This window comes from Orbicella franksi, chromosome 9, assembly GCF_964199315.1.
Source record: "Orbicella franksi chromosome 9, jaOrbFran1.1, whole genome shotgun sequence".
NCBI lineage: Eukaryota > Metazoa > Cnidaria > Anthozoa > Scleractinia > Merulinidae > Orbicella > Orbicella franksi.
The window spans coordinates 7,972,069-7,984,151 of NC_138153.1; the positions used below are offsets into that span (position 1 = coordinate 7,972,069).

General features: G+C 39.4%; 1 protein-coding gene across 1 annotated transcript in view; it reads right to left on the reverse strand.

The window, feature by feature from the left end:
• LOC145496731 (sushi, von Willebrand factor type A, EGF and pentraxin domain-containing protein 1-like) overlaps positions 1-12,083 on the reverse strand; it is a 54,637-nt gene that overhangs the window by 8,467 nt on the left and 34,087 nt on the right. The window contains exons 12-25 of the mRNA XM_081476467.1: positions 11,891-12,052; positions 10,409-10,570; positions 9,011-9,172; positions 8,278-8,447; positions 7,272-7,788; positions 5,686-6,312; positions 4,830-5,066; positions 3,981-4,306; positions 3,246-3,384; positions 2,723-2,854; positions 1,928-2,098; positions 1,396-1,509; positions 973-1,095; positions 380-502 (exon numbers count right to left, since the gene is read on the reverse strand). Of these exons, the coding sequence (XP_081332593.1) occupies positions 380-502; positions 973-1,095; positions 1,396-1,509; positions 1,928-2,098; positions 2,723-2,854; positions 3,246-3,384; positions 3,981-4,306; positions 4,830-5,066; positions 5,686-6,312; positions 7,272-7,788; positions 8,278-8,447; positions 9,011-9,172; positions 10,409-10,570; positions 11,891-12,052 (3,165 nt within the window). The remainder of the gene's footprint in view (positions 1-379; positions 503-972; positions 1,096-1,395; positions 1,510-1,927; positions 2,099-2,722; positions 2,855-3,245; positions 3,385-3,980; positions 4,307-4,829; positions 5,067-5,685; positions 6,313-7,271; positions 7,789-8,277; positions 8,448-9,010; positions 9,173-10,408; positions 10,571-11,890; positions 12,053-12,083) is intronic.

The following is a 12,083-nucleotide window of genomic DNA, read 5'->3' on the forward strand; positions in this document are numbered from 1 at the left end:
TAGCCAGTTTTTAGCTTGATAGCACCCTCCTCAATATGTGTGCTGTACCTAGCAAGGTTATCTTTTGTAGTTCACTGATGCTTAATTGGCCGGGAATTCTTCCAAGATAAGTTCCTAGTCCCTTTTTGATAGCTCCAAGTGCTCCAATGATAACTGGTATCGTTTCCGTTCTCATGCCCCACATTCGGCTTGTTTCGATTTCCAAGTCCTTATATTTGGATAGTTTTTCACTGACTTTCACGGATGTGTTTCTGTCTGATTGTACTGCCATGTCAATTATTATTATTATTATTATTATTATTATTATTATTATTATTAAAGATGCACAAACCGAGACGTAGCTCCTTATTATAGATAAAAAAATATATATAACATTCACCTTCGCAGTTTGCGTTATCTCCGCTTAGAGTGTATCCCTGTCTACAAACGCAATAGAACGACTCGTACGTGTTGACACATGTGTGTTCGCATCCACCATTTGAAGTTGCACACTCATCGATATCTAGAAATCCAAGAAAAGATTGATCAAGATGGCCTTGAAGGCATTACCAGATATGTCAGGGATGGAACTGTAGATAGGGCTCTTCACGGCACCAGTTTTCGCTTGTCCCTCGTGCTACGTCTGTACATTGTTTTTATGCTCTACTTGCTTTTGTGCGTCTCAGACTATACCTAGAGACCGATAATGGGTCTCTGCGTTTAAAGACGGACATCTTATGCATATGAATGATTATGTGCGTTGGTATAATGGCGGACACAAAAGGATTAATTCGTCAAGACTGACTATCTGTCTTAAGGCATCTTCAACGAACAACTGGGAGCTTGATGGCGCCTGAGGAAGTTCCAATTTTACAGTAGACGTGTTAACAACGGACGAAGGGATTACACATCACAAACATGACGTTGTCCCACTGACCGTAGCTTTTCCTATCAATGCTCTAAATTCTCATTTGATATCGATAACAACTTTACCTTGGCAACTCCGTTTCCCAGAACCGAGCTCGAGACCGCTCGGACAGGAACAAGAGAATGAACCAGCAGAGTTGTGACACGAGTGAGAACAGCCACCGTTAGAAATTGAACATTCGTCAATATCTGAAAGACATCAAACGATCCAATCAGAACACCTGCCACCTCGCCTCTTACCAATGTGGCCAGGGTTCAAATCAGGCCTGATTAAAGGGATTATTATTTTAGCTGAGAAATGGGGTGAAACATGAACTGATAACGCCCCCGCCCCTCCCCCCCCCCCCAACCACTCCCGCTACAAAATGATAACATCTGCTTGAAGAAATTCATTTTGCGCCAATAAATCGAATTGATAGATGAGTGATTTGCCTGGGTGCGTTTCCAAGCTCATGAGCGGAAAATGTGTTCATCCTTTAGTTAACCTACCCACGCATGTGTTGGAATCTTGAAGTTCATAGCCTTGGTCGCAATGACAGACGTATCCTCCATGTGTATTTTTGCACCATTGATTACAAGGGTTATTGGCGCACTCATCCGTATCTAAACGAAAATTAAATTGTCAAAATTCATGTCATACAAATGTTCCTGTAAAGCGGTTGATTAATAGACAGATTCGGTTAACGTGTTTACATCCTTGTTGCCACCCAATTTAGACCACGTGATGATTCACTGGGCGGAGTTACAATTGTGCAAATTGCCACACCCAGGTCATTGCTTGGGAGTATTTACAAACAGAACAATTGTAACCTCCCAAATTAATTATCCGGCATGATCTGATCTGGGTAGCAACAAGGATGTCAATACGTTAACCGAATCTGTCTAATGGTACGTAGTTTTTAATTTCAATAAAATAAACACAAAAATAAAATCGGTCAACATTCTGAGAAGCTCAACATACAAAGTCGCTTGCTTTTTCTAAGGCAGACTGCTATGCTATTGAACTATATGTTTATGATACCTGAACATGTAGGGTGGTTTCCAGTCCACGCTCCTCCCTGGCATGTCCTAGATGAGGATTTTATGAGAGTATATCCAGCATTGCAGGTGAACGTGATTGTACTTCCCTCGTTGTAATTGGACGAAGACTTTGTACCATAAATTGGTGCACCGATCTCTTTACAGTTGTTTGCTAAATTCAAGGTAAATCAATAACAGAACGTATTAACAGGTTTAACGCTAGTTTTGGAACAACAAGTAAAATAGGCGTTTATCTCAGTGGCTCTCGTTTTGTATTTGTTAACACAACCCGTGAGAGAGATAAGTGACATTGTACATATACAAAAACAACCACAAAAGCATCTTTATTTTATCAATACAAATACAAATATTATTTCATTTTTAGTGTATTTAATATGTGTAGTATATTTCAGATAAAATATCTGTTGTAATCTCTTTTGAATGTGACTGGTGCCTGGAGGCTAAATGAACCGTTAGGTTTTCGAGTTAGTCTCCAGCCTTCTTATGTCTAGTTGTAAGATAGGAGAGATGAATGAAGACTTTTACACTGAGTGTAGTTTAAGGAAGAACAAAAACAAAAAAGCAAAAATGACTAAATCGTGTGCACGTATTGGTCTGACAGTAAACTATTGTGTTATTGGTTTTGAAAAAGCAAATACGCTAAGCTCTTTTAAATGGGTTGGACGTTCTTTCCAAAGATGCCTTTAATTAAATCGTCTGTTTAATTTTCGTATAATTGACCTTATGCGTGGTTTGTGTACAGTGAGTAACCTATGCATATCCTATCTATTCTTACCTGTGTCACAAGTCTTTCCTGAATAGCCGCTTGCACATACACACAGATAGTCGTTATATCGGTCAACACAAGTTCCTTCCTGACAAGGTGCAGTGCTACATTCGTTCGTGTTATCGGCAGGTGCGACGATGGCTATGGAGGAAGTAGACACTTAAAATAAAAGATTTCTTTTAAAACAATGTTGAAGCTCTTTTTTAGGAGGGGAGGGGCGTGTCTGAGGACTGTACTACTGTTTATACCGGTTGCAAAAATGAACGATTTTTCTACTCGATGTACCGTTTTATCTGATCTTAATCTCTCATATCTCATTTTTTTTCCCTGAAATATCCTGTATTCCGTTAATTTTTTGCCTTAATATACCTTTGACTTCTGGCCTTTGTTGCTGCCTTACATGCTAGCAGGCATAAGGGCAGTAAGTAAGTAATCCTGTAACCAGAAAACTTCTAATAGGACTTCAATGTTCGGGCCTTTAGACAAATAACTTTGGCTTTGTTTGTGTCGAACAGTTTACAAAGTTACTTACTCTGTGGGCAACCATATACTTCTACTCTCATTGAAATGTGTCCATTCCATTCCTGTGGTCTAAACCTTAGATACATGGCTTCAAACACTCTGACTTCATTTCGTACTACCGTGTCCTGGTCAGTGTTACCAGTGAGAGTCTGTATAATATTAAAATGATAATGTTGCGTTGTGTAAACGACGTAGTACATTTAATGCTGATAAAAGTAATTTTGTGACGTTTTCAGTAACTAACATATCCTCATTTTTACTTCGACCAAACACTGGCGCTCAAGACGTCCACTTTTCAACGTCTTCAGCAATACTAATTTATGTCTAAGTTGACGTTGGAGCACTTTTCATTTCAGTGTCGAAAATTTATTAGTTTCCACTAGTACCACGCTACACGATTGGATTAAAAGACTCGCGCGATTTTTCATTCAGTCAGAACTAAAACCAAAACCAATTGTCACTCACACAGTCACTCACACAGGTTTTCCGGCGCTTCGCGTTTACTTTGAGTTTTGGTTAGTTCACTGGATTGTACGTGTTCTTTGTGATTGGCCAGAGTGATTACTTTGGTTTTGGTTTTACGACGCTCACCTTAGGACCGCTTGATCAAGTCAGTGATAATTAATTAGGTTATTGACTTGGACGCTGACGTAGCACAACAGTTTCCTTTTAAATCACATGCAATTTCAAGTATCTTTTTTCCTTTGTAAATCATCATTAAAAGGATTTTGAAAGTACATCTTACGTCTGGATAGTAAGTCCAAGTTGATCCGTCAGTACTGTATTCCAGTTTGTAGCTCTTCACCCATTGAGCATCGTCTGCTCTGCCTTGAGTGGCTGTACCAGCAATCTGGAAAATCTGGCCAAACTTGATTTGGAGATACTGGTTCTGGTCGTTAGACAATGCAGACCAACCTCCGATCTGAGTGGTGACCCCCTGAGAAGTTATCTGAGCTTGAAAATTCAGGCGACCTCCTAGTGGCGCGTGCTGGGAACTGTATTGACTTGATGCTGTCATATCAGCGTCAGGAATGCGCTTGCTTGTCGAGACTCCAAGGCTTTTAAGACAGTCTACAAGGTAATAATCATAAGGAAGGTGGAGAGAAAACAAGAAATTTAAAATTATTCTTGACCTATCGCTTCTCGGTTCACCATTTTACTACGCTATTTTTCAAATATTCATTTCATTCATCGTGAATAATAGTGAAATATTCATTTCATCTATTCAGGTCTAGAGGCACTTGTCTTTGGACGACTGCCTATTACTGCTTTTTATCAAACCAGCCCTACTTGTCTAACACCAAATGCTTAAGCCAGTTTAGTCGAAAACGACCATTTAGCATAAATCAGTCAATCAGCCAATCAATTTAGTAGCGTCAAAATGTGAGTGGTGTTGTCCTCTATATCTGAGTCTGCTCATGTATAAAACGATACGCAATAAGTAAGAGTAAATAACCAAAATTAAAGAAGGCATCAGTTACAGTGCCATGTTTTAACCACCAAACGTTAGACCAATAACAGCATACGTTCACACCTGAAACTACCTGCCTGTCGGGAACATAATATATTAATTAGCTAGGCATGTTTTACTTACTCAGCTCGTAGTAATTGTAGCTTGATGAACTTGTCAGATCACTGTCAATCGTTGATTTGCTGCTCAAGCAACATGTGTTAGTTGAGTTATCAAAGTCAAAAGACCTGCAGATGAAAGAAGCTTCCGACGAGCAAGATGACGCACAAGCTTCTGGGGACGAGTTATCCACCGTTTTGTCATCGTTTGCAGATATGTAAGACTTGTAAGTCAGGGAGTATTTCCTCTGCTCGGCGGCAACTGAAAGAGATTGAAAGCAAACGACGGCTTTGCATTATCGTTCTCTTGAAGCTTGCTATTGGCTATTGGCTACGTATTTGAGTAAAGGCACAGGGTCCCTTTCTAACCAGGCATACAACTGGATCAACACCAGTGAATTGTTGTCGATACCTAATGACAAGAATATCATTCCATAAGCGAATAAGGATCCTCCTTATTGGGTCACTTCTATTCTATATCATTATAAATCTACTAGCGTGCTATCACAAATGCCGTTCGTTGATTGGCTACACTACTCACTATCTATTCTGTTGTAGATAATGAGTAGCGTGGCACCGTGCTGTTGTTATCAAAATGACGGTCGATTTTTTGTTTTTTTTTAGATTAAGTTTTGAACGACTAATAGATTTATGCTAAAACAATTAGCTTATTCGCTCTCGACTTCTTTGCGCGATAGAAATCTCCAGCTCATTATCCAATTGTAAACCTGTATCTTATCAAGCGGTGAAACTAAGCAAATTTAGATAACCAATATCCCATGTCTCACGTTTGCCAAAAAGGCGTTCTTTACGTAGTTAGCTAAATACTGTGATCACATTCATTAAATACGAACTGTACCAGGTAAATAAAAGGCACTCACAGTCACACGCGTACGATTTGTCAGTTAAGTGGTATATTCCAAAGAGCCTCTCTCTAAAGTCGCTCCAGGCTGCTACGTTTCCCTTTACATGATCGCAACTGTATACCAAGTTATAAATGTCGTTAGCAGACAGCATGTAGTCAAAGATGTTCAGTTGACTAATATCGCCGATAAAGTTTTCTTGAGTGTTAAATCCACCACCCAGTTCGTCTTGCTCTTGGCCAAGGATCATAACGCCATCGCCAGAAATAACTTCACCTTGTTGAAAAGCCTGAGATGAGCTTTTTATTTCAACGCCATCTTTGTAGGAATACCATGTTCCTCCAGCGCTCTCCCACGTAACTGCCACGTGATGCCACTGACCATCATTTACTTTCAGTCCTGTGAAGACAGTTCTATTATTTACAAATAGATTGAAGCTGGAATAGTCTTGTAAAGCTAATGCGTTGTCCTGCACAATATCACCCACTTGAGTTGCGTAGGAGATCACTGTTCCGGGGTTGCGGTCGCTGGTACGCATCCAAAAAGCGATGGTTAGTGCGTTAAGGTCCGAAATTGGCTTCTTAATCTTGGAATACGACTTGGCCGCTCTGACTTGAAACGACAAATCGTAGTCAGATGAAAGCTCTGCAAGAGAAGTAATGAAAATGGTCAATTGTTGGGCAATCATACAATGGAGTGACGTGTTCTCGATGGAGCATCAACAATACTCGCGTCATTGACGTTACGTGTGTGAAAACAGGAACTAAATGGCGGAGGAATCAGTTCCGTGTACCTCCGAGCGCCTTATATTTTGAAATTGTAGTAAGGTAAGCATGAATTAGTACTTTCAGAGTCATTAAAAATTCATCAAGTTTAAACATAGGAAATCGTGACCGTGATGGTGTATGGACACCTGATCTTAATTAGCAAAAACGTTTACCATTGTTTTCTCCATTTTTTCCCTTAGTTTTATTTTCGATAGAGAAGATATATCAAACACTCAAGACAGTGTTTGACCTCATTGCCAAACACCTCGATGTTCGTCAAAAATACTCCGCTACAAGTCGTACAGTTATAATAGTATTAATAGTTCTTAAGTTGAAATGTAATTACTTGTTTTGTGGTTAGATCTTGAAGAAATACTTTTCACCTAAATTGTTTTTTCAAATCTGTATTCCTTCTGCTAAATTATGTTTCTTTGGACCACCTACTCGATTAGCTACATAAACTATCTAGGTGTTCCAAACTCAATCAACCTTGTATTAAAACTATTCATCTTCCTTTATCTCCATTTCTCTCTCTTTCTTTAACACTTTAGTTTTTAATCACAATTGTACTTGAAATTATTTCGTTAATGCTTTTTATCATCTTCTACAGGTAATTTGTATATATTTATATGCATTCTATTTTTTCTTACATCTCTGTAAAATTAAAATTTGTGAGAGTTTAAATTAAAGTTAAATTGAATTGAATCGTATTTTCAACTCTCTTCCCGATGTTTTGAAATGTGGTGAAACACAGTCTTTCGTATTTGGTATGTTACATGATCTGTTGACTCCGTAATGACTGACTAGTTACTGGTTCAGATTGAGCGTCAGCCATACCTTCGCTGCAGAGACATTTGGAGTAGGATGGCATGCACTGGCACTTGAAACCAGTTAGTGTATTCACGCATGTCCCACCATTGCGACACGGCTGCCCTACGCAGTGATCAATAGGATGCTCACAGTTGGCGCCAGTGTACCCAACTGGGCATGAGCAACTGTAGGACTGTACATCGTCCACGCAGGTACCGCCATTCTGACAGGGTTTGGCAGCGCAGTCATCGATATTGATCTGGCAATTCACACCACTGTATCCTGCCTGGCACTTGCAAGAATAGGTGTTCACGCCACTGGTGCATACCCCGTTATTTTGGCAAGGGCTTGAGGCACATTCGTCGATGTTAATCTCACAGAATGTCCCACTATACCCCTGCGGACACTGACAGGAAAATGTTCCCGCTTTATCGATGCAGTTACCTCCATTCACACAAGGCGTTCGTTGGTTGCAAAGGCCGTACGGAAGTTCGCACTCGTTACCAGTATACTCATCGGTGCAAAGACATTTGTAAGCATTTACCTGTACGAGAGAGACACATTAAACGATCCTAGCAAGTTGTAACAGACGTATTCCCTGAAAACACAGATAGTAAATAACTTGACGTGATACATGTAGTGGAGCCTGAATTAACTGGTCCTAAATGGTTACTCTCCGGAAATGACTTAGTGATTGCCTGATGCAAGTATCTCTAAGACATCTGTTATACACAGAAGAGAAGAGATGTTATGTTATATATGATGTTTAAAAAAGCAATATAAATAGTTTGTTGAAACTTTGTAAAGAGGGGCTGTATTTGCTCATGACAGAAAGGTGACTGCTAAACAGGTTTGTCTACAACACTGGTGGCTTTACACCGCTTTTTTGCGGTACAGAGCAGAGCGCGATACGCGAACTGTAAACTACTCCGCTAAACCATCTGTCGTGGCGGCCGTGTCGGCTACTACAGTCTTATTCTACTAGCAATTGCATTGAGGCCACAGAATAGAGAATCTAATAAATCAAAGGTACCTTGTTGACACAAGTGGAGTCCAGATAACATGGTAACGCGAGACACTCGTTAATCTCCATCTCGCAATTCCCTCCTTTGTATCCCGGTGGGCATTCGCATCGGTAAGATTCCTTCGTGTTCACACACGTTCCACCGTTCATGCAAGGACTCGAAACACATGTGTCCACCTCTGTAATCGCAATTTGGCATTTTTTCATTAGGCATAAGGGGATTAAGTGTGGCTGAGATTGTAGGCTTGTGTTTTGTAGGCTTCAGTAATGCCACGACCTACCACAGATTAAATACTTTACATCCGGGAAATAAATAGCAATGAATATGATAAGAACACGTACAGCTCAAATTCGTTTCCTTCTAACTTTTAACTTGTGCTGTTCAGAGGCGACGTGTTCTAAAGAGGAAAAACGAATGAAATTGACATCACTCGCCTCCCTGTTGGTATACGCTTCCTCGCGCGAAAGCCGGGGATAAAGTTAGTTGAATGTTCCTCCTTTGAGTCTCCTTTTGAGTTTTTAGGTTGTTCACACAACTGAGTATTAGCGTGTATAGTTGACTGTACTGTCACGAAGCAATGGAAAACAACAGGGTACGAACAAATCATGGGTTAACCTGACAAAATCACTCAAATATATCTGATACTATTCCATTAAAGACTTCAAAAGGGTTGCATGGGCCTATGAACTCAGAATCCTACAGTTTAGAGTTTAGGACCGAAATACTGAAAAAAAGTCGCACCTGTACAGTAGTCTAAAGAACTTGCCCCAGTGCCGTGTGTAGATTCCTGACCAGGACAAGGTAGACAAGATGTTTGCCCATACTCCGTCTGATACGTTCCAGCAGGACAAGGCAAGCAAGGCTCTACTCCATTGTCTGAGTATGTTCCTGGAGCACATTGCACTAACAAATACAGACATTGTTAACAAGCAGCATCTTAAAACTAGGCATCATGGCAAAGATAATGTGTTGTGATAACCTTACGGGGAATACGAGTTACATGTAGAAAGTACACGTCAATGAGGTATGGTGTGGGGTGTGAAAATAAGTGAGTTAGTTTGTGTGGGTCAAACTTGAGCTTACCTCTTATTTTTGGATAAGTGTTGCCCTAGTAAAAATTTAGTGGTTTTTGTACAGTTGTGGCCGGGGTTTATCTAGAATGATGGGGATTGGAAAATATTTCTAGAATAAAGTTCCCCATTTTTCATTTATCATACTGTGTATGTTTGGAGCCCACCACTGGCAAGACTAGAAACGTTAGGGAGCTAACCTTTTCCTATATATCAACTTTAAGAACAGCAGTTCACCGAAAGAAAAACAGCAGCAACGTCAGCATAAACAACAGAAAAAAAAAATTTGAAGCGTAACGTTTCTCAGTTGCGAACCCGCAAACTTGAACGGGGTCAAGTTGAAGTAATAATAATAGTAATAAAAATAATAATAATAATAATAATAATAATAATAATAATAATAATAATAATAATAATTGTTGCGGCTAATCGCCGTCGCAAAGTACGGAAAGAGTAAAGTACTTTGCCGTCGCAAAATACGCAAAGTAAGGAAAGAAAAAAGCTGAATGAAGAATGTAATACAGGCCTTTCCACAAATACCACGTAAAATCGTCTTAAAATCTTATCAGAAATTTTCAAAAATGTTCTAAATATCTCGAAAAAAGGCTATGAACACCTGTTATTGTTGTTTTAATAATAAACCGACTTTCAATAGCCAAGACCAAAATCTCACTTGTGGGAGTAAGAGATCGTTTACAACAGTAGTTCTCTATTCAGTGTTACAGGTGTTGCACTGGTAGTAGAAGGAGTAGTAGAGGAAAAAGATTCAGGATCACGAATGTTACCAGCACCCGCCATTTTGGAAAATGACTGCCTTAAGTGCTTTATATCATTCAAGGCGAAAACCACTGAACTGGATTGTTTCTTAGCGTGGAAAAGCTGGAAAACACAGGGCTCACCCCCCAAAAAGCTATAAATATTTCTAAATATCCCTTAATTGTCTAAATATTTTTACATTTTGTAAATATCTCGGAATCTTCTAAACATACTAAAAAATATCCAGATATTTGTGGAAACGGCCTGTAATTTTTGTCGGCAGAAACTTTCATTGAGAAACGAATTTACTTACTTCCGCAATCCTCAATTCCTGTGGCTGCGCTGATAACAGTAAGAGTACCCTCTGGACAACTAATACATTCTTTGTTTCGTTGTTCTGATGAGTAGGTCCCAGTGGGGCAGGTGAAGCATTTAGCTATGCCAGTTGAAGAATACAATCCCGGGCCGCATTCATCTGGAATGGTTAAAAAGGTACGTAGTTCATTTTGATTACGGTATGTAACTCAGCTAATGTAGAGGAAAGGTCAATAGGTCTTGTGCATGATTACGTCACTCGCTCTAAACACAGAATTTTTCAGGTACTCAGTAGAATACTCGTTAATTGCAACAAGTTCACAAACTCTTATTATTCGACCACACATCGGATTTGCATAGCTGAGTTAAAACACTGCTGGGAGTCAAAGAGGATTCATAACATGCTGTCGCGCTATCTGCATATTTTTATTTTCTATGGTTTTATTTAGAATATTTTTTCCTTTTATTTGAAGTGGAAGGACCGCACTTTTGCCATCGTTGATAGCCAAATATCTCTATGAGACGCACCTGCAGGGAATCATGGTAGTTGCATTCATCAAAACAACTATCCAGTCCAAGATGATGAGTGCAACTACCATGATTCCCTGCAGGCACGTCTCAAAGAGGGAATTAGGCATTGGAAGAAATAAGGAAACAGTTGTGATGCCTCTATAAAATTGTGACAGACCCTCATTGATAGTACACGTTTTTCCTAGTTCCATCCCTATGTAATGACTTTAACTCTATGAAGATCTGCTAAGTCTGGTAGAGGGGGGGAATCTACCCTCCAAAGCTTCAAGTAAGAGGGATCACGAGATGACAACGTCATATAACTTGATGTGTACGAAAATCATGTCTTTCAGAAGACGCTTGCCATGGAAAAATCCACTTCCGAGTATATTGAAAATTACCAAATTGTTTCCAGATAATTTTCAGATGAAGTCGCAAGGTTTCCCTCTTTTTGTTTCAATATTTTAAGTCAGCGTGGAGCATTTGTCCCTATTTCCAGTCTGAATAGAGTTAAACTGGAAAGCGTATGTAACTATTCCATAGAAGTTAAATTTAAAGTCTTTGAGGCATTTTACACCTTTTTTAATGTGAGCAGTAGGACTACAATCTTTTTATTTTTCGAGATCGTCACATCTCTGTAGTGGCGAGGGATGGCGACGTGAAACGTTTTTATCCCCCTGTATCGTTTCCACTGACATTCTTTTAAAGAAATCCAAAAGGAGAAACTTTTTAGCGTTTTTAGCTTCCACTGTAACTGTGAAATTTGTAATTGTAAACTTTGGAATGTAATTATTCTAAAGCACTATTAAGCTAAATGGAAACAGGGCTATATAAATAAACTATTATTATTATTATTATTATTATTATTATTATTATATTAACTTAAGATGGCACATAAAACATTTAGACTGTTTCGCCTTTATACGTGATTTATCAAACAGTTGCGACAGGCAAAGACAGAAACAAATACCTGTACAAGATGTAAAATTGTGTTTCCTTGTTCCTAGAGTCCATGTCCCTTCTGGGCAGTCCTCACAGCCTAGAGCTCCTTCACTGGGACTATACGTGCCTTCTGGGCACAACAGACAGTCATCCGCGCTCTTGTCGTAATACGTTCCCACAGGACAGTGGGCTAAAAAGAAAACTCCCTCGTTGTTTATGAC